We start from the raw sequence: 27,307 nt of genomic DNA on the forward strand, positions 1-27,307 counted from the left end.
GTATCCACTAGGTACATATGTATCATTTTAGGAGTTGACTTACATAATCAAGGGTGACAGATTTTCGGGCTATCATAATGATTCCAGTAGTATAACTCTGTTTTATAAGGAGACCTTGAGCTGCTGCACTGTTTTAAAATCTGCTGATTCATATCAGATTCATCCAATCTGAATTGAGCTCGGTAAGCGGGCGTGTTGAGTCTGGGATTGCCTAATTTCCACCTTTTTTCTTATTTTTGTGATATTTTAATATTATTTTGCTTATTTCTACGGATTTGGATCAACCCACCCAATCAGAGCCGGTTAACACGTGGCAGTTTCAACTGGTTCTTGAAACGATAGAAGTTTTGGACCTTTTGAGGTAGTTATAGGCTTTGGGAGATAATTCTAATGGTTAGTCTACAAAAATAGGTTTTAATGCAATTTTTTTGCTTTTATCTATATCAGCTGTAGAATTGGGAAAAACATAAAGTAACACACAAAGTAGCTAAGTTTGATCGTCAGCTAAATCAATGTCTTGGTCCTATGCACGTAAAAAAAGAAAAAATAAATTGATCATGAAGCTTTATAAATACTATACAATACGAACATTTACTTTTGGTGCAAGGTAATTACAATTAATATTACCATTGAATGTGAAATTGGATGGTTGTATTTATTTATTTTTACAAAACTCAAAATTCAAAAAAAAAAATTTAAACTTGGTGATACATCCAATCTATCAGATTTCACCTAATAACTAAGATGAATATTCTGATTGTAATCCCCAACATTTTTTAGAAGTGAAATTTTCCCCGTTGTCGTAACATTGAATATTAAAATTCCCACTTCAAACAGGCGTGACGGCTTTACCATAATCGCACCCATTTGGAAATGTAAACGCCAGTAATTGGCCGAGATATTACCAAACCTCAAGACGCCAGATTGATCGTTGGAGCGCTCGACGCGGTAAAAACAAGACAAATAGGGGATATTTTCGGCATGAACGAAAAAACAAGCGGGTGTTTTGGTCAAGACAATAATCGGCGGGTAAATAAAAAGAGCAGGACCGCTTTCTGGTAACAAACTCTCTCCCCTGTTCCCTGAAACTAGAGAGAGAGAAGTAGAGAGAGAGAGTGAAGTGAGAGAGAATGAGGAAGAGGATGAAGCTTATTGAAATGAGAGAAGAGATGAGTGGGAATGAGATTGTTAAAGGAGGAATAGAGAAGAATAAGAAGAAGAGTAAGAAGGGGAAAAACAAGGGTGTGAGCATAGAAGACTACGCTGCTTTCCGTTCCGATGCCTGGGCAAACCCTCTCACTGCTTATCAACTTTGCAAGGTATTATCGCTTATTGTATATCTCCTTTCTTTCAGATTTATCTCTTTTCTTCTGCTTCTGCTTCAATGATGATTCAACCGCCCTTTATCCCCTGGTTCATTGATGGTTTGCCCTCTCTTTCTGTATCTTTCTTGTTTCTATACTAATGATTCGACCTCACTCACTCCCGTCTGCTGCTTCTGCAATAATTCTCTCTCTCTATCTCTGCTTCTTAACTAATGATTTGACCTCTCTCTCTCTCTCTCTCTCTCTCTCTCTCTCTCTCTCTCTCTCTCTCTCTCTCTCTCCCTGCTTCTTAACTGATGATTTGATCTCTCCCTCTCTCTCTCTCTCTCTCTCTCTCGCTCTCTCGCTCTTTTGCTTCTGCTTTTCTCTCTCTTGCTTCTTCACTGATGATCCGTGTTCTCTCTCTGCTTCATTGATGATTTGACCTCTCTTTCACTGATGATCCGTGTTCTCTCTCTGCTTCATTGATGATTTGACCTCTCTTTCTCTCTGGATCTTCAACCATGACTTCGCTTTCTCTGTCCATGTTCGTCTCTCTCTCCACTGCTGAAGTTGCTTCTACGCCGATGAACTGCCCTCTCCTTTTCCGACTGCTGTCTTTCTCTCTCTTATATATGTCTTATTTCTTCTCGATCGCATGATCACCCATGATATAGCTCTTATTTTCACCTCTTTCTCTCTCTCAACTCCATCGCATCATCATCCATGATATAGCTCTTATTTTCACTTCTCTCTCTCTCTCTCTCAATTATCTTGGCTCTGAACACAGTTTTTGCTTCATTTGACTGCGCAATCTGCTTCTGCTTATCCTCTCTCAACTTATTCCCATCTTTTTATCCGTTTCTCCTTTATTTACTTCCTCTCCATTTTTCCTGGAACACTCAGAGAACGTAGTTAGGAGCACTCAGTTACAGTCGAACAAAGAGTTCAATAGACACGTGTTGTACTGGCACAATTGTTCCCGCTCTTCCTTAATTTTCCTCCAAATTTTCAATTTTAGGTTTTAGAAATGGGTCTGGTTTCTTAAGGTGTCAACCATAAACAAGCGCATCTCCAAATTTTATCAATGTAATATTGATGTAAAATTGTTTTAGGATTATTTGAAATTTTATTTTTATATCTAATTATAAAATTTTAAATTTTAAAAATATTAAAATAAATGAATATATAAAAATAGGGGTGATCTAGATAATGTGGTGCATTATTTTTTAAGACTCAAATTTTTATTTTATTTTATTTTACCATTCATATATCGCAATGTCAAGATCAGAAGGCTTTTCAACATCAAAACATCTTTAATTCCTTATATAAACTTTTTCCTTATATAATTGGTGTTCGCTCTCGTATTTTTTTTGCTTGGCATGCTACTTATAAGCGTGTGAGCTGTGACGGTTTTAATATTCCCACCCAAAATTCTGGTGAGAATTTCGAAACAGTTTTCCTTGGAGCTGTAGGGTCGATATTTTTGTCTTGAGTACTATATGTACGGATATTTAAAAAAGAAAATATAAAATGGGTCAATTTTGGACAAAATTATGCTGAATGTCATTCAATTTTGGACAAAATTACTTTTTTATCTGAAAATGACACCCTCGAAATTTTTTTTATTTTTGTTTTTAAATTTTTCATTAGCGTAGATTTAAAATTAATGTATAGTTGTGGTCTCTCCAAAGGAAATGGTCACATTAATAACTTTAAAAGGAAAAAGTCTATATAAGGATGCATCCTCATAATGTAGAACTACGGATAGACCTCAAAAATCTATCGGAAAAGGTAGTTTTAATGTTGAAAAGCCCTTTGATTGATCATCTCGATATCGAGATATATGACTATGAAAAATAAAAATATTTTAAGTCTTAGAAATAATGCATTTTACAACATATTATCTACACCGTCTATTTTTAAAATTTTCATATGTTCATAGATCTACTTGATTTTAATTATTTTTTAAATTTAAAATTTTATAATTAGATATAAAAATAGGTTTTGATTTAATCTTAAGGACAATTTACATCAAAATTATATACCATGATAAAATTTAAAAGTGCACCTTACCTCTACAGCTACGGATGCATTCTATGCGAAATGCACCCATTTTAAAATGTTCTTTCAAAAAATTATTATTTTAATTATTATTTTTATATTCTCCATACTAGAGATTGTCACCTAAAATATTAGGTCCAAACTCGATGTGATGAAGAGAGGACAGATGTAGTCCTAGGACTTATAAAAACAACAAACTAAAATTCACCCGAATTTTGGGTCGGAAATCAAATTTTGAGGTGAACCAAGATTCCTAAAAAAATTTTTTGCTGGTTGCTTGTTTCTTTTTTTGAGACTAAGCATCTACCACTCACGTTTTAAAACTCAGAGATTTTCATCGGAATTGGCCTAGATCGCTGAATTGTTTTGAATTGGCCAAACGGCGAACCAACACGGATATGTAAAGTGGACCATCCGCATTCGATGGATCTGGGTTTTAAAACATTGAACCATTATCATGTGTAGTTTATGTACCATCCCAAGTATCCTCACTCACTAATCCATTTATTAATTAATTTTAATGAAATCAGGTAATCAAGATGCACGGTTTTAGCACTGACAAAATGCGCAAGAAGGTAAGATAATAAACTTAAATTTCTCATCACCCACTTTGTTTGGCTTCATTTCCTCAAGACCTCGACACGTGGTATTTCAGGATGCTGTGCTCGCTGCGATCGCGGCCATCGATCTGATGCCTCTAAGGCGATCCACGCTCCAACACGGCGCATCACCCTCCGATCTCACCGAGAAGGAGGTGGAGGCTGATGTGGCGGCACTTAATTGGAGGGAGTGCTCCATTAAGTCAGTTGTAACGATTAGGCAGCCGTTGGATGCTCCACGTGTCAATCATCACGGGCTCATGGTAGGCCCCAGTTGTGACACGTCGCTGGTGGCCACCAATTTCTCCCAGTCTAAGTGAGCGCTTTTTTGGTATTGGCGGGACCGACGATCTTTCAACGGGCGGTCCTGATTTCTGTTTCGTTTTTTTGCACCAAGGGTTGTGATTTGTACTGTGCGGCTTTGATGTTTTCTTTCTTGTACACGTTATTCGCACGCCAGACTATGGAGGCACATGTTTTCTTTGTTCTTTTGTGCATAGCATATAGAGAGGGTTAAGAATAGGAGTAATGCATGTTTGGAGAAATTTACCAAAATTACTTTGAGAGATGAACAATTCAATATTTTACTCATATTTTTTTATTCAATTTGAATATACCTATAGAAAAACGCATGATTTTAATATAGGGTTTTATAATAGTTACAAAGTGATAAAATATGAAATACTTCGTTTATATTGGGTATTTTGATAATTTGTCCTCCTTATTTTATCCTGGTATGGGGAAATGAGCAATGTGTTTCTGTGGCTCCAATGTACGTGGATTCATACTCTAGAACCTTGAGATAGATTCTGGGTAGGCCCACTCCATGGATGAGCTGAAGCATGCAAAAGCATTTTCGGCTGAGTCCCGCTTGGAACTAACAGAGTTATTTGGATATGGCTCCTTGGTGAAGAAGTACCAGGGTAAAATTTGGATAAAATAAAAAATATAAAAAATTATACATAATATATATATACATATATATATATATATATATATATATATATATATATATATATGAGTAATGATCCTGTGAGACCTTTCCACATTCATGTATGTAAGATCTCAAAAGATCATCATTAAATTTGACACAGATCTCTAGAAAAGTCGTCCCACACTTATGTGATAACGTTTTTAAAGATCTGTGCCAAATTTAATGATGATCCTTTGGGATCTTACACAAATGGGTATGGGAGGGTCTCATAGGATTATATATATATATATATATATATATATATATATATATATATATATATATAATACTACGTAAATGCCTATAGGTGAAAATAAACAGTAATTTTGCCTACCTCCATCACCATCCAAAGTTCATCGTACGGTCACAATTGTCCGATAGTATTTTATTTTTTATTTTTTTTCTACAAATTGGAATGACTTGAAATGTAGAGCTTGTATTCATCAAAAATAAGGGAATCTTTAAAAATTATAAAAAAAATATTTTACATAAAAATAATTACCAAAATACCCCCAAAAAGTTACTCTTTGAAGGTATTTTAATAGACTTAGTTTTTTGCAAATAATTTTTTTTATATTTTTATTAGATACGCCTTAGTAAGATATACATACCTTCCAAATTTCAGATCATTCTGATCTGTAAAAAAAAACAAAAAAAATAAAACACTATTGGATAATCGCAACCGCGCGATGAAATTTAGACGGTGATGAAGATAAAAAAAATCACTATTTATTTTCGCCTATAGGCGTTGGAAAGAATTTTCCATATATATATATATATATATATATAAGGATATTCTAAACTTTACAACCCTTCAAATTATAAAAATTCACGATAGAGAGAGTTGTGAAGGATGGATTTATTAATTTTATTGTCGATTTTTTTTAAAAAATTACTTTTGTAAGGTAAATTTGTAAATATTAATATAAGACAAATGATATTTTTATCATCTCCATAAGAAGTAAAATTGAAATTTTAACTAAATGACAAGAGCACTCTACAAATAAAGTTTCAGGACACTAACTTCCAAAATGCCATTATATTTTTGCGAAAGTTTCTAATTTGTTGTTACTTAATAGTAAAATTACATAGGTAAATAATTTTTAATAAAAAAATAATGATTGTTTTGATAAATACACCCATCACAACAACTTCTAACTTAAACTTTTTTATTCTGAGGGGTTGTTAACTCTAAACAAACCCACGTGTGTGTATATATATATATATATATATATATATATATATATATATATAGGCTAATGATTTCTCAAAAAAAAATTCCTACAATTTTGTCCACGTATAGTGTCATAAGGGGAGTCCATCTAGTATTTTTATGTTAGAAAAAGGTTTATATTATGATGCAACCTCATAAGGTAGAACTACGGATGCACCTAAAAAATCCATCGGAAAAAAGTAGTTTTAATCTTGAAAGCCTTTTGATTGATCATCTCTACATCGAGATGTATGACCATGAAAAAAAAAAGATTTTAAGTCTCATAAATAGTACATTTTACAACATATTATCTACACCGTCCGTTTTCAAGATTTTCATATGTTTATAGATCTACTTTATTTTAATCATTTTTGAAATTTCAATTTTATAATTAAATATAAAATTAAATTTTAAGATAATCTTAAAAATATTTTACATCAAAATTATATACCCTGATAAAATTTGAAGGTGCATCTTATCTATACAACTAGGAATGCCTCCGTATGCCAACTGCATCCTTTTCTTTTTGACTAGTAACGTAGAGTGCGAGTGACCATAACATATACATTTAAGGAAAATCGCTTCGCGCGGGCTGCACCGCATTTTTACATATGCGGTCAAAATTGTTATTGCCTGAGAGTCGTGCTCTGTGAATTTTCTGTGCAAAATTGCAAAAAAACCCTCAAAATGGACATTTTACCCCTCTAAGTTTGCTTACCAACTTTCCACAAAAAAAATCATGTTTTTGCGCAAATATCCCTTATACAAAAATTTAATTTTTTTTTTAACGAAAATACCCTCAGTGTAACCAATCATTTTCAGATCCCAATAAAAAGAAACGCTTGACCACACTTATACAATGCACGCATGACTGCTCACTTAAACACCGAACGTACTTGTACAACACCGGTCTGTCACTTCAAAACACCGGACTGCTTGCTTCAAAACGCCAGACCAATTCATCTAAATTTACAGCCAATTTGTTCTTGGGTTTATTCTGGGGAGTTTTTTTGTTTTTGATAGCTAAAATTTAGCTATTTTGTTCGATTTGTTTTTTATGGGTGCTGTTTGTATAGATCCCAGGCTCTAAACAATCAAATTAGAGCCTACCTTCAAATAGTATGGAGAAATGTGATTTCAGTACTGAAAATATTTGTAATAACCTTAAATTTTATTTTCATTTATAAAGTTTAAAGCTTCAAAAACAGTATAGACCGATAGATTTATGAAAAGTTGAAAATCTTGAAAATTGATGGTCCAAAAATGCTTTACAAAATACACTATTTTCAAAACTTGAAATCCATTTTTTTCTCATGTCCATATATCTTGATGTCGAAATGATCAATTTAAAGATATTTAAGCATCAAAACAACATTTTCTTATAAAATTTTTGAAATCGGCTCAAATTTGATTAGTTAAAGCCTCGGCTCTATATAAACTTTTTCCCTATTTTTATTGGCTGAGGCCTTCTTAAAAAAACATAATAATAAACTAAGGGAGAGGTTTATATAGGGCTGAAGCTCTAAACAATCAAATTCCAACCTACCTCAAGAATTCCACTAGAAGAGGTTGTTTTGATGCCCAAATATCCTCAAATTCATCATCTTGACATCAAGATGCTTGGACATCAAAAAAAAAATGGATTTCAAGTTTTTGAAATAATGTGTTTTGTAACGCACTTTTGAACCGTTACTTTTCAAGATTTTCAAGTTTTCATGTATTTTTGAAGATTTAAGGCCAATTGGATGTTCCTAAAATTGAAATATTTTTGGATTGCAATCCAAAAATCTTGTAAAACGCACTTTGCTCGTTTCGACAACTGCATGCCTTTGTCAGATTTTTAAATTAAATGAAAAAAAATCCCATAAAAAAAATTCAAGTTGCACTCAAATTTTTTTTATTGGCTCACCTCTTCGCATTTTTCCCCCGAATTTTTGCTTCCCTCTTCGCACCTTTCTCCAAACCTTCCCGCTCCCAGGTCTCCCACTCTCAAGCGCAGGTCTCACAGCTTCCTTCTCTCATCTCGCTCAAAAGGTTTTTTATAGCAGAGTAAATAAGTTGAAGCCATCCCCCGCCATTTATCTGTGCCATAAAAACCCAACAAACTCCAAAACCTAGAGGAATCAAATTGAAAAAGATGCAATAGAGTTGAAGCCATTTCTCGCTCCAAACAGGTACGCCCATTCCATTCTTCAGGGTTTTTGCAAAAGTTCTGAGCTCAAGTCGTGCCTCATAGAGAGAGATGCTCTTTTTGTTCAGAAAACCATGAAGCCGGTTTGCTTTGAGAAGAGATGACAGTTTAAAAGGAATTGTAAGGGAAATTTGAGTTCTCTTTGGAGGGTATGTTTTTTCTTGGATTTATTGCAACTGTTGCTTTTTTGCTGCTCTGTTGTGCTTATTTTGTACTCTCCATCATCAAGGGGTTCGTGGGTTCATTTTTCTTTTCACGTTGGGTGGTTTGAGTTTTGCTAATCTATGTGATTTATGCCATTTCGCTTGATGGAATCTTCAGTTTTCAAATGTTTTACAGTTCAGTGGAATGTGCTGTAATAAATTGTTCAAATCCTCTCTCTCTCTCTCGCTCTCTCTCTCTCTCTCTCTCTCGGGTGTTCTCAACACCATCATTTGGATGCCATGGGATAAAATTTGGGTTGTTTCTCTTATTAGAGATTGTTTTAGAATCAATATATGAAGGAGCTTAAATTACATAATTGTTTTAATCCTGTTGTATTTGTACCTCTGGATCCAGAACTATGCTTGATTTAGGAAATTCACATTCACCAGGTTTTCTATTGGTTTCCATGATTACAAAAACTAGCTTAGAAAATTCACATTCACCAAGTTTTCTTGGTTTATGTGATCATGAAAACCAGCTCTTGCTTTATAATTTAGAATAGTTCAAGCCCCAAATAGGAGAGTATGCTTGTTGTTGAAGAAGACATTACACTAGGCTCTCTTAAGTTCTAAGATGCTGAATCCACCAAAGGTCGTCTTGGGGTTTATGAACCACATTATGGCCATCAACTTAGGATAACTTGTGCATACTATTAAGGAGGTTGACACAAGTTTCAGTTCCTTAACTTCTTGTTGTTGAAGTGTATCAGTTTTTTGTGTTAGAATAAGCTTCATTTCTTTTTGATGTTTTCGTTGCTGATTGTAATCTTTTGTCGATAATAGCCTGGGATAGGGCATTCATTTTCATGCTTTGTGCTATGGGTATCAACTTTAAGTACATGTTTGTTTTGTGGAAAGGGGGCTACCAAAGACTCCTTTTCCACGCACTTGTTGAAAATACATAAGATTCATAGGGTCTTGATCACAGTATTATTGAGTGACTTTCATTCACACGACATTTTTTATCGTTATCTAGAATCAAATGATATGTAGCATAGTTTTTCTGGCCAAATTAACAAGGCTTGATCTTTCTTGGGTTGCTTTTAATAGAGAAGTTTTCATAGGAGATCCCCATAAAAATCTAAATAAAATTCACAGAAATATGAAATTACAGAAACCAGTGTGGTATGCAAGAAATCTGGATGTTGTTGCATTATATGTTATTGATCCAGGGAATGATAATTAATAACAGAATGTTATGCTTTGGAAATATTTGATCCATAATATATGTGTGTCGTTCAGTTCAGCCTATAGATGTCAGAGCAACCCCCTACCTCTCAAAATCCAACCAATGCAAATTGGACTACAACTCAGTGAAGAATTCATGGTTAAAACAAATGATAAAATTCCATTTTGCTGGGATAAGAAGAAAAGATATCCTCTTGAAAGTGGCATCAACATATCCTTATGAAACACAAGTTAAGATAGAAACACAAGTTAAGATAAATGTTGCTGCTTGCACTTTACATAATTATATACGAATTATAACAGGTGTTGATGATTGGCTCTATGAAGAGTATGATAGGGAAATTGCACGTGGATCAATTAAAGGAACAAATATTGAATATTACGATGTAAACCCTCCAGCTGATAAAAATGATGGCGACGAACTGCAGGATCGTATTGCTAAAGCACTTTGGGATGACTATTGTGCTCACCGTTGATCATAATATGGCACATATAATTAGCTGTAATCATGTTTTCTAGTATTCTTTTTTGTGGCAAAATTTCCAGTACTTTGAATTATAATATTAATTACTTGGGGTATCGTTCATGGGTTATGAAAATGGTGTGAAACTCTCTTATTTAAAAATATAGGTTATGAAAATGGTATGAAGGTAGGCTCTAATTTGATTACTTAGAGCCTAGGCTCTATACAAACCGCACCCAAAAATAATAGTAATTGATGCGATAGTTGTTGGATCATGAAATTTTTAATGCCCCTAACATTTTTTTTATCCAAAAGTTATGATTATGAAATTGGACGCATATACCTACATAAATGGACGGAGAGATGAATTGAAGTTGTTTTGTTGGTGGGTTAGAGTTTGTGGGTTAGAGTGAGTTGGAATTGAAGCTATTTTTTAATTATTTGAGTGGGATAGAGCCAGATGGAATGGAAGTTAGCTTTTTTTGTTGATGTTAGATTCTAAGTATTATATTCTTTTTCTAATTTGCAGATGAATGCGGTGGATGCGGATGCGGATGATATACTTGATCATTCTAAAGTACATGGTTTTCGAGAAGTCACCGGTAAATTTTTCACATCCACATGAGGACTTCTTATCTCAAATATCTTTTTTATTATGACTTCTTATCTCAAATATCTTAATAATTTGTATAGTTTTATTATCTCTTTCAGGATTAATGACTTCTATCTCAGTCGCTTAATAATTTGTATAGTTTATTATCTCTTTCAGGATTAATGGCTTCTATCTCAGCCCCAAAGAATATTGTTGCTGGTGAGGCTTTGGCTATTCTAATGAATTGGCCAAAGTTCTATACAGTCAAACGTCCACTGAAAATATCTTGTACGTATTTCATAGTAATTCTTTTTCTCATTACAAATATTTACTATGACCAGTAGTGTTGTAATGATTTTCATTTTTTCTATATAAATGGAAAAATATCTATAACTCTTTTTCTCATTACTTTGCTAATGATTCTCATTTTTTCCATATAAGGGGGCAGCATGCTTCTTGTAACCAGAGAAGATCTGAACAGTTTCGCTGACGATGGCTATAAGTGGACAAAAAGCAGCAAGAGACGGGAGGAATGGTTTGGGACTATATCCCAAACAATGGTAGGTGAACTGTACTTTAGAAAAGATTGTTTTTACGAAAGAAAGTTCCATTTCTGTTTTTATGGCTTACTTGTAAAAGTTACTGTGTAGGTGAAAAATGAGAAAGTTTTGGTATACACGAACCAACAGAAGGATAATCCAAACCATATCAGAACCATTTTTATGCTTTCAAGGTAAATATTCTTATCGTTATTATTTTTATTTTATTATTATTTTTCCCTTTTTATGTTGCTATTTTTTTCCCTTATATTGTCTTGGTTTTATTGGTATGCTTCTGTTTACATATTTCAACTTCAATTTCAGTATTAAAACACTGCCATCCCTATGCTACAGGGACTCTGCCTATGCCCTTGTTTGTTATAACAGAAAGGATAAGGTATACATTACGACTCTTTTTTTTACATGTCTATTTATATATAGATGTGATTCCTATTACGGCGCACCTCCAAATTTTATCATCAAACATGTATAATTTGAAATTAGTAAGATCCATAAGACACAAACTTCTTGTAAACCCAATCACTAATCAAAATACTTCCCAAATTCATAACAATTCCCTAGCACACCAATTTTCAATTTCGAACTACTTACTTGCTAGTTGAACAAAAATGTCTCCATTGCTTGCCTTGCCATGCCATACCTGAACAAAAATATACAATCTATAAGATATAATTAGAAAAGATCTTTGTGGGTAAGTAATCGATGCTTTCAACACAACTGCAAACAGAATATCAATATGAAGACTCCAAAGGTCCCATGTGGGTAAGTTATCAATGTTTTTACCACAAATATAAAAAGAATAACACAATTGAATAAACAAATAAAGACATTTAAAAACATTATATCTAAGGACCATTAACAAATGAATTGGTTGGAAGTGTTTAGTATATTGCAAGTATATCGCGAGTATATCTTTTATGAGGCCTTTAATAATTTTGTTTCCAAAGAAGCAATTATATTGACAATCTAATGTCAGTTTATTGAACCACTATCCTTAATGGACTGTCCCATTGTTTATCATGGGTCCATGAGGACAACGTAATCTTTCAATTTCTTTTTTAATTACTATTTACGTGGCTATCTTTAGTTTGCAATTTTACTCAAATTGCCAGATGACATCATGTGTAGGTAATAATTATAGCACATCACGTGAGAAACTTCGCAATATGTTAATTCCGAATGATGTGTAACATCATAATGTACTTCATCCATCTTTTCTTTCCGGGAATGTAGATGCAGCCTTTGAACGGAAACCGTAGAAAATCGATGTTAGAAATACTCAAAACGTTTTCACTGTTTTTCAAGGTTTTTGGTTCATCAAATAGATATAAGTTTACATGTCCATAATTCAAAATTATCTTTCTAGATTGATGTTCAACGACCTAAGACAAATCAGTAACAACAACTAGTAGATCACATATATACAGGATTCAATTTTCATCACATCTACAACAGTAGTGTAAGCTGACATGAACCTTGGAAGAACCGAACTTACAAGAGATCATTTTACCTCGTATATCTAAATCTTAAACTTTGTTGAAACTAGATTAACTTGTTTGCACACCAAGTGGGTCTCTACTCCCCATTGAAACTAGATTAACCTGTTTGCACACCAAGTGAGTCTCTACTCCACCTCTGACTTAAAATGGAACCCATTAGTAACTTCATGACAAAAGGATAACTCCAGGACAAAAGGGCCCATTCTTTCTTGACTACAGAACATAAGATGCACGTGCCCTTGGCATGGATGACACCACCCTTTTGCCAAGATCTCCTGGTGTTCCTCCTGGAATTGCTTCACTAACTTGCAGCTCACTAGGTTTCTCTCAGTCTTTCTCAAGAATCCTTCCCAAAAGATCCACTTTCATTCCAGCCTCAGTCGTAACCACCACAGTGTAGTCTATCTTTCGAGGCACCCACAACCATATTGGCTTTCCCTGACCCATAAAGCGTACACAAGTCTTCTCCTCCCTGTCACCATCTACAATTCAAACTTGCCAATAGCCCAAGCACACATCAAGCTTGCTAAACATCATGACCTTAGCCGGCCAGATAAAAAGGTAACTCATGATGGGCGATGGGAACGATTATCTGCGGTCAACTTGCTTAGAGTGTGATAGCACACACATTCAAAAGAATCTTTAGTTCATCTAACACACAAGGCACAAAGAGAAATCATTTAAGAAGTTCATCTTCATGTAACAATGAAGTACAACTATACCGATGCCTTCCAGTAGGGTGTTGAGGGCTGAGCACCTATCTTAACCTTGTGGTCCATAGCTCCCCACTAAGTATGAGACTAAGGGAATTCCAGGAGTTTGATCTTTTGCATACTCCTTCAAGGAACTCCTGCTTGACAGAGGCATACCCTAAATTATTATTTGAGCATGCAATGCGGACAACAAGGACACTCTGGGACATCATCTCACAGTAGAAGGCCATCACACCTCGGTGTGGCACACCAGTGCTCTAGCCTCTATCAGATTGCCTAGCTCTAGATGATCTTAAGTCAACCAGGTGCACCGCCATGAGTGAGAGACCACCTTCCCATGATCCCACCAACATCATGAGCTATCCTTACAAGTGAGTTGTATTTATTTGAATTTACTTATCTTTGTCACATCCCCTCCTAGTTTGAGGTGCAACCTTTCTATTATCCAATTAGTCGCCGAATAAATCATGTCTTAATCTCCCCATAACAAGAGTTGAGTTTAAGTTTAAATATGAAATTTGAAATTCTATTTCCAATTGACTGCAGCGAGGTCAAAAATAAGAGAGACTTGTAAGAATTTGGAGGCACCAGAAGAACTTGCTTTCTTCGAGTGAAAAACAACCCAACTCGACAATCAGAGATGGCTCACAAAGATCTTCAAAATCACAATTGATTTCTAACCCTCCAGTCCAATTGATTACAATCAATATACCACCATTTGGACACAAGTTAAAACCAATCAATAGACCAAAATTACACACTCCAATCCGATGCTGTGGAGTCCAAGTTCCTGTTACTGGCACTACAAAAAAATTTACTGTAAATGGGTTTTTCAAATTTATTTAGTTAGTGGATCCAACAAGACGCAGAAGAATTAATATAACTTGACTACAAAAAAATAAGTATAAAGGGAGAAAAGCTAAAGAAATTCATGAATATATCCAACGAGACGCAGAAAAATTAATATAGCTTGACTACAAAAAAATAAGTAGAAAGGGAGAAAAGCTAAAGAAATTCATGAATATAAACTTTAGTTTATAGAAATAGATAATGATAGAAATAGCATAGAAATAATTGAAGACAAAATTTACAAGAGAAAGAAGTTGATGTCAACACATTAGGTGATAGATAGACTCATATTAATCAAACTCGTGTTAGGGAGAAGATAATTAATGTAACTAGACCATCACGTGACCTAGCAGTCTTTCTAGTCAAGAGGGTAGTTTGACCATCACGTAAAGACTGCAAGATTATCCCAAGAAAGAGTTTGATCACGCAACATATGCTTGTGGTAATGGATGTTTTCCTCAAGAAATGGAAGATATAAAGTGGAGCTAGTAAGTGTCCAGGAACTAGGCTATGGATTTTAAAAAAGGAGGACAGAGATTTGGTAAAAGAAGGAAAACAAAAATTTTAAGCATGATTGTGGATTAAAATCGTCAACTACATTAAGAAAGTGGCAAAAGAAATTTTAGGAGAAACAAGAGGGAAAAGAAATTTTGACAAAGAAACCTGGTGGCAATGTGAGGAGGTTTAGAATGCTATTAGTGGAAAACAATCATTGTTATAAAGCTTGACAATGTAATAGAAATGGCCAAAATTTAAAAGAACATAAAAATGCCAAAAAAATATTAAAAAGACGTCTCTAAATTAACAAAAATTAGAAAAAGTGTAGGGTTCTAAATCACATTAGATGCATTAAGAGTGAATCAAATGAGTCCTGGTAAAAGATGATCCTTATTGACTTAGAGAAAGCATAGATTAGGGTCCGTACATATTTAATTTGATGGGTGTTAGGAAAAAAAAAAGAGAAGTCACAAGAGGCTATATTGACATAGTGAGATGTAAGTGAATGGAGTGGGGACAACTAGTGGAGATACAAGTGAATTCTCAATGACAATGGGCTTACATCAAGAGTCAACACTGAGCCCATGTCTCTTTGTTTTGGTTATGGACGAGTTAACCACGCACCTACAAGATAGCGTATCGTGGTATATGTTTTCACGGATGACATAGTTATGATCGATTAGACTAGAGACGGCGTCGACATAAAGTTATAACGCCGAAGGGATGCTCCAGAATCTAAAGGTTTTAAGATTAGCCAAACTAAGTCAGAATATATAGAATGCAAGTTTAGTAATAATAGGAAAAAAAATGAGAAATTAGTTATATGATTGATGATGGTCAAGAAATATCTAAAAGAGGTTGTTTCCAATATCTAGGGTCGATAGTCTAGCAGAATATAGTGAGGCAGATATCGCACATAGAATTAGAGTTGCATGAGCAAAGTGGACATGTGCATCTAGAGATTTATGCAGCCGCCACATACCACTGAGAGTTAGTTGTATCACACAAGCATGGGCTCTACATAATATAGGCAAAGCTAGAATCACTGAGAGTAAAGCTCAACTTCTCTATTTAATTAGAGTTAGTTGTACCAGACAGTAAGGGATTGGATTTGGAATGTCCTTATCCTTTGGTAGGGTTCCCATCCCATTGTGGGAAAAAACTAATTGCCCCCAATCCCATCCCTCTAGTGGCTTCGAAGCCTACTAACTCGGATTCCATCATGGAATTTGATCTATGAATTTTTTTTTTTGGATCATGAAGCATTCACACCCACACTATATGTCCAGACCTGGCAAGTACTATAATCCAATCTCAATCAAAGACAAGTTTGAAAACCTTCTCTACAAAGATAGCATTCCAAAGTAGAGATTGCCACAAGCCTCTCCCACGAGTATGTCACACCCCATATCGATGATGTTGCACCCCTCCTAAGGACCAAAAATGCCCTTACTAAAAAAAATGCTCCATGTACAAGGGTATGAAACAGTGTCTAAAATTTCTTGAGTACAATAACAAAATGCTCTATAGAGTCGTTAACCCTATCTATATATACACACGCTATGATATCATTTACTTCAAATACAAGTATGTCACAATCATTCTTAGCGATTGCATGTGATCAATGTTTTGGGCAGCCTAACAAGCGCCCAGACACAAAGGCAGCCTAGATGATTCTTGTATTTTCCAACCTAAGTTGCACTTCAAGACATTTATCAAAGCTATAGTTAACAATATAGCTACTCATGGTTATTATTACATGGAAAAAGCTTTTTCGACAAGTGGCACAAAAAGTCAATCCTTCCATATATTAATTAAAGCAAAATTAATACTATTTTTTGGCAAAAAGATAGCTATTTATAGTTAAAATATAGCTACTCATGGCTATTGTTACATGATGCGAAAAGCCTTTTCAACAAGAGCCATAAAAAGTCGATGCTTCCATATGTTAATTAAAACTTGTGCTATTTTTTTGTAAAATGATAGCTATTTATAGTTTAAAATATAGTTGCTCATGGTTAATGTTACATGCAAAAGCTTTTTAACAAATGGCATAAAAAGTCAATCCTTCCATATACTAATTAAAACTGAATTAATACAGCAAAATGAAGTGCAACTCAAGGCGATGCCTAGGTGCCCGCCTTTTATGCCGCCCAGCCAGACGCCTAAATGGGCCTAGGTGGTTCGGCGACCGAATCTTTGTTCATTGGATGTGATATTTAGTAGATTGAAATGTATCACAACATTCGAGAAATCTATTTTAAACATTGTGCCTAGCCAATGACCCATCCCCAACCACCCGATCTTAGCCAATGACCCATCCCCAACCACCTGATCTTACATCTAAAGGTCAATAGTAATTATGATCTCCTTATAGGCAATGTTGTCATATTTACATTGGAGTCTACTTCAGTATGGTCAGAAAAAACGAAAACATTTGGTGCTTCGGCAGATTTGGGGTAAGACTTCAAATTTTTTTAATTTAATATAAAATAAATTGGATATTTATGTATAAATATCTTAAGCTAACAAAAATTAAAAATAAAAATTTCAAAAATAAAAAATACTTTTATACAGCCAGGGCGTTATGTAGGTTCTCTCGTGTTCTATGTATAAACTTCAAAGTTTGGAAAAAGCCCGAAGCCAAGAACTAGATCCAGTTTGTCACTCTCTCCAGCTCACTATGGCTCACTCCAAGAGGAGAGAGAAACCTTCACTGCAAAGCTCATTCTCCTCATCCCTCTCTATCTCCTCATCTTCCGCTTATCCTCAAACCATAGCCCACCCCAATCCCAAAACTCCTAAACCCTAAGCCTAAGCCTAAGCCTAACCCCAATTTCTCCCTTTGATTGTAAGCCCAAGTCCCACGGAAATATATTGATATTGCATAAGGTTAAGCCATTTTGAAAGCCTGATATACCTGACAAATCAAGAAATTTAAGGTGGGATCAGGGAAAAATGGGCATTGCAGTGGACTTGGGGGCAAATGGCCGCCTGCTATAACCATGGGCTTTAAGGTTTTGGCTTTAGGACCAGTGGCTGAGAATTTTCAAAGATAAGTGTGATGGAGTTTTGTTGAAGAGTTAATTCTCAGGTCACCATTTTAGTTGTTGCTGCCATTGACCAGCTTCCAAATATGACTTCTTTTAAGTATTGTAAATATCTCATTTCAGAAGGTTTATCTCTCCATAGTTTTCCTTCTCTCATGTATAATTGCTAATTTAAAAAAGGCATTTCTTTGCTTCAACCCGAAGCTTACTGAAGCGGCCCGAAGCGACAACACCGAGCTTCACTTCGTTTGAGTCTAGGTCTAAAATCCGAAGACTACGACCTATTCGTCCAAATCGAAGCGAATCTAAACACATTGACCAAGGTTTTGTTGTGAATATTTTCTAATATATTTTAACCTTTAGCCTCAATAATGTGTTCTAAATTCCTCTCACCTCCCCAGGAGCTGGGATGAGGTGTATGCTCTCTATCCCAGACCTTCTCCCCCATCCCCTCGCTCTGCGGTTCCTCCCTCCATTCCTTCGTCGAGCCTCAAATCCAAGGTACCTTATTTTAAGGTGGTGACTACTGGTGAGAAACCTTCGCCTCCTTCCTCTCCCCCTCCTCCTTCTACCCCTAAGCCCTCGGAATGTCCTCAAGCTCCTTTCTTCACACCAACGGTTGTAGAGGTTCCGCCGGAACTGGTCCATTCTTCTAAGCAGAGGCTCCACTCTTCTCTGGTGGGAACCTTCAGCCCCATGCGGAAGGACTTCAGGGGGATCGAAAAATCGATGCAATCTCGTTAGGGGTTGCCCGATCTGACTTGCAAGCATCTCTTCAAAGGTGGGATCCTTTTCTCCTTCCCCTCTCCTCCCTCTTCATCTCTAGCCATGCAAAACCCTTCCTCTGTCTCCTTCAAAGGTGCCCGTTTTTCTCTGAGGCCTAAGTCTCCCCATGAGGGGTGTTTCGGGTAACAACGAGTTTGGTTAACCTTCCACCACATTCCTCTCCAGGCGTGGTGCCCTTTTATTTTTCGACGCCTTACCTCTGCGTGTGGGTCCCTTATCTAGATCCATTGGATCTCTCTCGAAACAATCCCCTTGGGGTCGATGAGGGTCCTCGTTGAGCTCTTGGATCCTCTCCTTATTCCTAAGGTCCTGTGGCTTCGGGCGGAGAACCTCTTCTTTCCCATCTTTGTCTCTTGGTCCTTCGCCTCTCCACCTTCCCCTGCTTTTCTCCACAACTCCGCCCATGCCAAAGTTTCGCTTGCCTTACAGGACTCGTGGTCTTTAGTACCCAACGGCCTTTGTCTCGCCGTGCGGGGAAGAACACTAGGTCCCACCAAGCAACAAAGCCCTTCATTTTCAAATTTCGCCACCTCCTCTTCACCCGACGCCAGGTGTCCCTCTTCGGTCACTCCTTTGGACGCATGCCCTTCCCACGAAGCACATCAACTCCCTGCACCTCATCCTTTGGACGCGTGCCCCCCTGCAGTCTGCAGCAGCCTTGGAGGCCCCCCCCGTCTCCCCTCTGCCACGCGTCGCCCATCCCTTCGACTACATCTTCATCGTTCCTTCTTGGCCACGTGTCGCTCATCGTGAGAGCCAAGGAAGGCATGCTCCCATTCTATAGAGATTAGGAATCTATCGAGCTTGGAACATATGCGTTGAAGAGAGCGGCTAGACCAAGTGTACCAACTCCCTTGGAGAGGGATGTCTATAAGCTCATTTGGAGATATGAAGTCTAAGAAGGCATTCATACCCCTGGAGGCATTCATACCCCTGGAGTGGGTTTGGGGAGTGTTTCTTTCATGTGACCATCTTATAATGTTAAAATCACCCCAAAACACCAACAAGGGTGAGGTAGTGCAGCAATATGGTCGAGTTTCGCCCAAAAATGAGGTTTATCTGCTTCTGAATTAGGGCCATAGACAGCCGTGAATTTCCAGAGAAATCCATCAGAGATGCAGAAGAGTAGAATTGTGACTGAGAAGTCTTCGGAGTTGAAGGAGACCAGAGTGGTATCTGAAGGATCCCAGATAACCCAAATGCCCCCTGCCGCCCCATTTGAAGGCCGGTAGACCCATTGGCTAGGTCTACGACCCCAAACCTGCCTAATAAGGGGGAGGGTAGGCTCAGGAAGTTTAGTTGCTTTGATCAAAGTGGTTCGACCAGCATGAGAAACGTATCTCCCTTTCCATCCAGCTAAACGCCTATCAGCCTTGTCTATCACATGTGACCACTGTCTCTTTTTAGGTTTTCTCAATCATAGAGGCAAACCAAGGTAAGTTGTGGGAAGATCCTCAACTTTGCATTCCCAATTTGGGATAAGCTCTCAGATTTCAGCATTGACGAGTGCTACGCCCATCATTTTTTATTTTTTCGTGTTGACCCAGAAACCTGTAGCCACTTGGAAACATTTCAGATAAAGCCTCAAATTATCAGTTTCTTGTGAAGAAGAGTCTCGGAATACCAATGTGTCATCTGCGTATTGTAGATGAGACATTGTAGGGCCTCGATAAGAGGTTTTGAAGCCCGTGAGAAGACCTGGCTAGTACAGACCAATCCACATGGTCATACGTTTTCTCCCAATCTATCTTAAAGATAAGACCAGGCTTTTTGGACAAATGCCTAGAGTGAATACACTCGTGTGCTACTACAACTCCATCTAAGATTTGTCTATCCTTGATGAAGCCAGACTGTGACAGTGAGATGACAGAGGAAGGCCTTTTTGTAGTCTTGAAGCCAGCACCTTGGCCAAAATTTTGTAGGAGTTGAGTAGACTGATTGGGCGAAAGTCCTTAAGCTCCTCAGCCCCTTCAACCATGGGGACTAAGGCAACAAATGTAGCGTTGATGGCTTTTTGGAGTTCCTCCCAGTTCAAAGATATGAGGAACCTATCAAGTTTATAGAGAGAAGGTTGGGGGGAGTGGTTCGACCAAGTAAAGCGGTTTCCTTGGGACGGGATGTCTAGGAGTTCATTTTGGAAAATGAAGTCTAAGAAGTCCGTCATTCCCTGGGAGATTGTAGAATTGGAGTTTCTCTCATGAGACCATCTCGTGATGTTGAAGTCTCCACCCAAACACCATACAGGGTGGGGGTAGGGCAGCCACATAGTCCAATTCTGTCCAGAAACATGGTCGGAGAGAAGCTGAGCAGGGGCCGTAAATGACCGAGAATTTCCAAACGAAGCCATCAAAGTGCATGAAAGAAGAACGGTAACAGATAACTCCCCTATATGGGAGGACCAGAGGAGGTGATCTAAAGGGTTCTAGATCACCCATTTACCCCTGAAGCCCTGTCTGCAGGTCGAGCGACCCACTGGCAAAGCCTTCTAAACCAGACCTGGTGAATAAGATGAAGAGTGGGCTTGGGTAGTTTAGTTTCAGTGAGGCAAGAATAGCAGGAGTGCGTTTCGAGGTCAAGTCCTTGATTGCCTCTCTTTTGGACGAGTATCCCAAACCTCTTATGTTCCAAGTAAGGATCTTCATGGTTTGGGGGTGAGAGTTGAGGAAAAGGCTAATCTGGCATACCTCCTCAGGGAGGGAGCGGAGGTAGGGGATGGAAGACCTTCTAAAGGACAGCCTTCGTAGGAGATAGAAGACAACAGATTGAGTAACTCCCTTTGTCCTTTAAAAATCACCTTCATTCGGCTCTAAGCGTCTGCAAGAAGGAAACGGTGTACCAGTCCTTCAGGACCTTCATGCTGGAACCCCATAATACGATATATATCCTTCATTCTCTCCAAATCTCTGTCATTCCCATCCCTGTCGATCCCCTCAGCGTTGTCACTCATCGAAGGGGGAGAGATGGGCGTGCTAGGTCCCTCAAGTGACTCCATGTCTGGCTCAGAAGGCTCGAAAGGAGGAAGGGGAAGATGGTTTGTAGGGTAAAGGTCAGGAGGTAAGGTAGGGAGAGGTTCAGAGATAGTAAGGGGAGGCAGAGGGAGGGTCAAGGGAAGAAAAGGAGAGAAGTGGGAGGGCAGAGGGAGGGTGGAGCGAAGGAAGGCAAGACGTGACAATTTGGAGAGGCTCTACGAGAGATGAAGTGAAGTCAGCATACCCTGCGGCAAGGTAGGGGGGTGGGGATGAGGCATAGTTGAGAAGGACTGGGTAATGAAGGAGGAGAGAATACTGACTAAAAGGGTAGTAGGATCCAAAATAGACAGACGGAGAGAGATAAGGAAGTGATATGATTGGGGGGGGGGGCTGCGGGGGCGTAAGGATTATAAGGCCATGGGTAGTGGAGGGCGTATTTAAAGTGTAGGGTTCGGATCCTACAAATGTGGACCAGGTGAGGAGTATATGAGAAATGAGGGAAAAGTAGAGAGGTGATGAAGACAGGATCTGGGGGGGAGGGGTCTGTGAAATGCACAGCAACAATACTGTAGGGGAGTTGGTGTCTGTCCATTGCAGGAGAACGAGAGAGGGGATAAGGAGGTGGGGGGTGTTTAGCAAGAACAGCCTGCGATGCAGGTTGGAGAGGTAGGTAGGTGAGAGAGAGGATGGGAGAGGGGAATAGGGCACATATAGGGGAAGGAAGGCCAGGGCCTGCCAAGGGGGAGAAGAAGAGGAGTTTTGGTCCAGTAGAGCAAACCCCAATACAGTGCCAGTTGGGAAGGGTGTGAAAGCAAAAGGTAGGTGAAGGTTCAGAGGGGGCGGTGAGGTTGCCGAAAGGAGGGAGGAAGGAGGAGCACCCACGGGGAACGAATGAAAATTTGGGGGAGGAGAAAGATAGGGAGTGTGATGGAGTTGGGTAGGATCTCAAGGAGGGGTAGAGTCGACGTGTCATCGTCGGGAGGAGGAGGGAGAAGTGGAGGCGCCTCAGGTGACGACAAGTGAGGAGGGATAGGTAAGGGAGACGACTGGAGAGGGAGCGACGACGATGAGGAATCAACAGATGTGAGTTGACAAGGCAGCGAAGGCAAATGCAATGAAGTCGAGGTGACCCACGGACGAGCCAAGGACGCGGGCTCACTGTCAACAATGGGTTCTTTGTCGGGTCGACGCGGAGGGGTAGAAGCATGGTCAGAAGAAGGTAAAGGTGGGGAGACAATCGCGCCGTGTTTGGGCTTAGGTTTCGTCAGGTGGGGAACACCTTCGGCTTGTAGAGCCGGCTGGGTGACATCATCCCTGTTTCCTGGCAGATCTTGAACGTCACAACATGGCCGCCAGATGACTAACCGTAGTGGTTTGGGTGCCTTGCCCTGGTATCGCACCCTAAGGTTCGGTGTACCAGTGGTGGGTTGTCGGAGGCACCTCCTAAGGTGGCGGTGTTTGCGCGACACAGTGGTCTAGGATTGGGATGTGGAGTCTGTTGGCGGAGGGGGGGTCCACCTGATTGAAGAAGTGGGGAGAAGTTGGCAAAGCCACTGACCACGATAGAGTAACTAGGAGAAAAAGTTTGCCAATTTCAAGCCAGATGCTAGAGTACCTCCAGAAGGAGACGATGGAGCCGAGGGGGAGAGTTTCTACAGATTTCCAATGAATAGAGATTAGGTTACTGCAAGCTTCCGCCATTCTCCTGAAAGTGGAGGGGGACCGCACATGGAGAGGGACGCGGTTCAAGGTGAGCCTGATTCTCTGCTTTCTGAAGGACCCTTGAATAGAGGACCAAGCACGAAGGGTGCAGGAAGCTCCTTAGAAAGTAGAGGATAGAGGCTCCTATCAAACACGCAAAGCGCATTCTGGGGTCGGGAAGTAGAGGAGGAAGTCGCCACCAAAAAGTCGTCTGCAAGTGAGATTGGACTCCCCCCATATGCGTTTGGCAAATCTCTCAATACCTCTGACATCGTCACGTCTAAGTTGGAAGCTTGCCACCAAGCAAGCGGAATTTGTTTGAGCTACGCGGACTCCTCTGAAGGGATTGAGATTATGCAGGGGAGAAAGGGGGAAGAAGCGGTGCTTTGGAGACTCCTCCCGGGAGCAGCTGATGAGACGGAGGGAGCGAAGGTTGTTTTTGTACAAGCAACCACCAGGGAAACGGTAGCCTATAGGGGTAGCTCAGTCGCCGCAAAGAGCTGTTTAGCTTCCCCAGGAGAGGAAAGGGCGACGTTTGGAGATGAGGGCTGAAGTTTAGAAGGCGGTAATTTTAAATGTAATTGAACCGTATTTTTTATGTACTGATGACATGTCACTATAGTCAACTGCAAATACTTGGGGATAAGGCTTTGGTGATAATGATTATGACATATCACTTTCTAAAACAAAAACACTAACTTATTAGCATATGAATAACTTAGACCTTTTGAAACTAATTTCAGAGAACTAATATCCAAATTCTAGTAAAACCCAAGCCCAAACTCCTTTACGAGTCAATGAACTTCTCTACCATAATTACATTCATCAAACTGCTATTGAAGCAAATTAAGAATGCTTCTCGAATAATCCCTAGATCAGTAGTTACCAATTTTTTTTTTTTCATTAGATGAATTATAGGAAATCATTTATGACAAATTATCATCTCCAATCGATATTAACATCATCACACTAATTCAAATGCAGTTTAAGGTGATGAAGCACTTACATGATTACAATAGTATGTTGCCAAAATCGTATAAAACTCAAACCCATGTTTCAAAACTAAAGATATTTCCAATTGTTCTTAACATTGCAATCGAGTATTGTAACAGAAAACTAGAGTGAATGCTATTTCAACTTCCAAAGTACTATAAATTTGACCCAATCTTTCAACGCTAATGATATTTCATATCATACTTCACCTTGTCCAACGACTCAGATTGTCAAAGTACACATGGAAGTATTTTCTCTCTTCTGAAAACTTCCATTGTGTATCCTATCCTACTAGATGTAAACATTATTAATTTTCACAACCATCCTTCCACAATAATTATTATCATCATCATCATCAAAGCCTTTTTCCCAACTATTTGGTTTCATCTACATGATCTTGGTCTACCAAGATTCAAGATTCATGGAATGTTTTGACAAAGTTTTGCTTTGGCCACCTATTTACATAAACCACTTCCTTTACTTGGGCTCAAGACAGGTTAAGGGAAAATTTAAGATCCTCACCCTTCTTAGAAATTTAAGATCCTCACCCTTCCCCAAGAAATATAAGCATAGCAACTCAATTAAAACTTCGACAAAAATGGATTGTATATTATGAGACCATTTACTTTTTAGTACAAGGGGGTCACCGATTTTACCCATTAAATGTTAAATCCAAAAATAAAAGTGTGTCACAATACTTGAGAAATTTTATTTTTGGCTTTGTACCCAAAAAATGACACATCCTTAACTACCTGATTTTAAAACTATTAGTTAGTTATGATTGTGACCTCCTTGTACTAAAAGTAAATGGTCTCATTGCATACATTTCCAAGCAAACAATATTGCTTCGAGCTGAAAGACAAAGCTAAAGCCAAATAGTTTCCTACATTTGTAAATACCATAGCAACTAGGGAAGGAATGGGTCAAGTAGGCTTAGGGTCAACCTTGACCCAACTAGGTATAACTTACTTAGACCAAGAGCCTGATTAGCTCCAAGTCAATTGAACCAGCACTGTGGTTCAAGTACTTAGACCAATATACTCCTAAGAATGGGATTGCAACCTAAACACCCATGCTCAAGTCAGTCAAGTACATAGAGACTTCAGTTAGTCAAGTACATAGAGACATGATCAAGTACAAGCCTACTTAAATGAGTACGAAGAGACTTAGCACACACACCCACATTTGAAAATGATGACCACCACTGCATTGAACACTACAAAAAATTCTTACAAGGATGCATTAGGCGCATGACTAAAGAAAAATAAACACCAAGAACAAAATGTACAATCAAGACACTGCATTGAACAAAATCTAATAAGAGAAGCTCAACATGCATGCAACATTGATAATGGAGATATACGCTCACATACTTAAAAGTATAATTATGTCTAACATAGACACCATAGAAGCCAGTTTTAAAACTACGATAACCAGGAAAGATTAAAACTAAGATGACTAGGAAAATATTGTTTACATTCCACTAGTTAGTTCATCCCCAACTACATACTAACTACTGCTGATAACCTCGACGTACAAATTTTGCTAAAACCATGACAGATACCGTCTCGCACTATTTACCCGCCATCAACTAACAAGGATTTTGAATTATAAAAGACAGATACTTATAGAACCATGCTCTTTTACATCAAAGTTCATCATATATTAGGGATTCACATCAAAAATAGTAAATATTTCTAAATGATGAAATTCATTCTATGTCGTGCATCAAATTCTATAGGCATTGAGTTACACTTCTTGATATACTTTTATGATCAAAGTTTAATATGCTCTTTTCAATGTTATTGCAGCCCTTCCTAAACATCCCTCCACAGAGACGACCGGCGGTGCATAAGACAAAGAAAGATGAGAACGAGTAGGTGAATTCTGTGAAATGCAGACTGATGTCCTCTTTTTTGACTTCTACATTACGCACTTTTTTGTCTTTCTACATTTTCATTCCTCCTTTATTACACAAAAGAGAAGACCTCACTCTCTCTCTCTCTCTCTCTCTCTCTCTCTCTCTCTCTCTCTCTCTATATATATATATATATATATATATATATATATATATATATATATATATATATATATATATATATATATATATATATATATATGTGTGTGTGTGTGTGTGAACATGGAGGATGGTACTTTCTCTTGTGCACTCAAATTCATTCTCTGCACAACACTACAAGCACCTGTCGCCTAAAGACACACACAGCCCCCATCCCCCCTTCCATAGACACACGATCATATAAAAACGTCCTATCTCTAGGCTAGATACAGGGGTGCACACCATCCATCTATAGACTACACATATGGATGCAATCTATGAAGCATGTCTAGTAGGAAAAAATTAATGCAGTGAATAAAAAGAATCATATTAAAAATGAAAAACAGGAAGAGGTAAGAATTAAATACGAAGGAGAAAACAAAAATTAAGATAATACAAACGTAACCCAACCGCAGATCTACTCGCGGATGAAGAAAAATAAGATAACAATCACGATACAGAGAAACAGAACGACACGGAAAAGATCCGAAATTGTAAAGGAAGCCAACCTTTAGATCCTCCATGGACAGACGCTAGCCGCACTCAAAGAGACTGGAAACAGATATGCCCTGAGGCTGAGACTCCAGGCCTGGTGCAAGTTGTTGCACCAAACCCTAGCCGAAGGAAGAAGAACGATAGTACTTTTTCACCCATTCACGATGTCTGCTCAAATCCACGGTCATGATGAGCCCACGCGTAATAGATTGCGTATTTAGAACATTTGCCAACGTCATCGTCAAATTCACGTGTGCTTACGTCGCGAATGGTGATGTACATTTATAATCTCGCGGGAGCATGCTGCTGTAAGACAACTTGTCTTGGGCAGCTTGGAAGGTTTTCTTT

General features: G+C 38.2%; 2 protein-coding genes and 2 long non-coding RNA genes across 5 annotated transcripts; 2 read left to right on the plus strand and 2 right to left on the minus strand.

The window, feature by feature from the left end:
- The first annotated feature begins 999 nt into the window (after positions 1-999).
- On the plus strand, positions 1,000-4,595 carry LOC110006897 (uncharacterized). The gene is made up of 3 exons (XM_020664771.2): positions 1,000-1,319; positions 3,899-3,943; positions 4,024-4,595. The coding sequence occupies exons 1-3, from the start codon at positions 1,131-1,133 to the stop codon at positions 4,285-4,287; spliced, it is 498 nt and encodes a 165-aa protein (XP_020520430.1). The 5' UTR covers positions 1,000-1,130; the 3' UTR covers positions 4,288-4,595.
- On the minus strand, positions 1,948-4,454 carry LOC148783441 (uncharacterized). Its single transcript, XR_016050245.1, has 2 exons — positions 3,978-4,454; positions 1,948-2,197 (listed from the first exon to the last, which is right to left on the minus strand). It is a non-coding gene; the product is annotated as an uncharacterized LOC148783441 (long non-coding RNA).
- Positions 4,596-8,197: 3,602 nt separating the features above from the next.
- Positions 8,198-26,400, plus strand: LOC110006906 (uncharacterized). Of its 2 annotated transcripts, XM_088859585.1 has the most exons (8): positions 8,198-8,327; positions 8,413-8,493; positions 10,728-10,800; positions 10,968-11,078; positions 11,232-11,350; positions 11,441-11,523; positions 11,684-11,726; positions 26,220-26,400. In XM_088859585.1, exons 3-8 carry the CDS (start codon positions 10,728-10,730, stop codon positions 26,286-26,288), a joined length of 498 nt encoding a protein of 165 aa, XP_088715711.1. In that variant the 5' UTR covers positions 8,198-8,327; positions 8,413-8,493; the 3' UTR covers positions 26,289-26,400. The 2 variants fall into 2 exon arrangements, with proteins under 2 accessions (XP_088715711.1, XP_020520572.1); XM_020664913.2 differs by lacking the exon at positions 26,220-26,400 and having other exon boundaries at positions 11,684-11,992.
- On the minus strand, positions 11,801-27,086 carry LOC105420328 (uncharacterized). The gene is made up of 2 exons (XR_966533.3): positions 26,974-27,086; positions 11,801-11,990 (listed from the first exon to the last, which is right to left on the minus strand). It is a non-coding gene; the product is annotated as an uncharacterized LOC105420328 (long non-coding RNA).
- Positions 27,087-27,307: the final 221 nt, after the last annotated feature.

This window comes from Amborella trichopoda, chromosome 2 (assembly GCF_054954075.1).
Source record: "Amborella trichopoda isolate Santa Cruz 75 chromosome 2, AtrichopodaSantaCruz75HAP2 v2.0, whole genome shotgun sequence".
Taxonomy (NCBI): Eukaryota; Viridiplantae; Streptophyta; class Magnoliopsida; order Amborellales; family Amborellaceae; genus Amborella; species Amborella trichopoda.

What these genes read in the sequence shown, in the direction of transcription:
- LOC110006906 (XM_020664913.2), top strand. Translation starts at nt 10,728, where the DNA reads ATGAATGCGGTGGATGCGGATGCGGATGATATACTTGATCATTCTAAA. An exon ending in TGGTTTTCGAGAAGTCACCG is followed by an intron (nt 10,801 to 10,967) that starts GTAAATTTTTCA and finishes TATCTCTTTCAG; the next exon opens with GATTAATGGCTTCTATCTCA. An exon ending in ACCATTTTTATGCTTTCAAG is followed by an intron (nt 11,524 to 11,683) that starts GTAAATATTCTT and finishes CCTATGCTACAG; the next exon opens with GGACTCTGCCTATGCCCTTG.
- LOC110006897 (XM_020664771.2), top strand. Translation starts at nt 1,131, where the DNA reads ATGAGGAAGAGGATGAAGCTTATTGAAATGAGAGAAGAGATGAGTGGG. An exon ending in CTGCTTATCAACTTTGCAAG is followed by an intron (nt 1,320 to 3,898) that starts GTATTATCGCTT and finishes TAATGAAATCAG; the next exon opens with GTAATCAAGATGCACGGTTT. An exon ending in CTGACAAAATGCGCAAGAAG is followed by an intron (nt 3,944 to 4,023) that starts GTAAGATAATAA and finishes GTGGTATTTCAG; the next exon opens with GATGCTGTGCTCGCTGCGAT.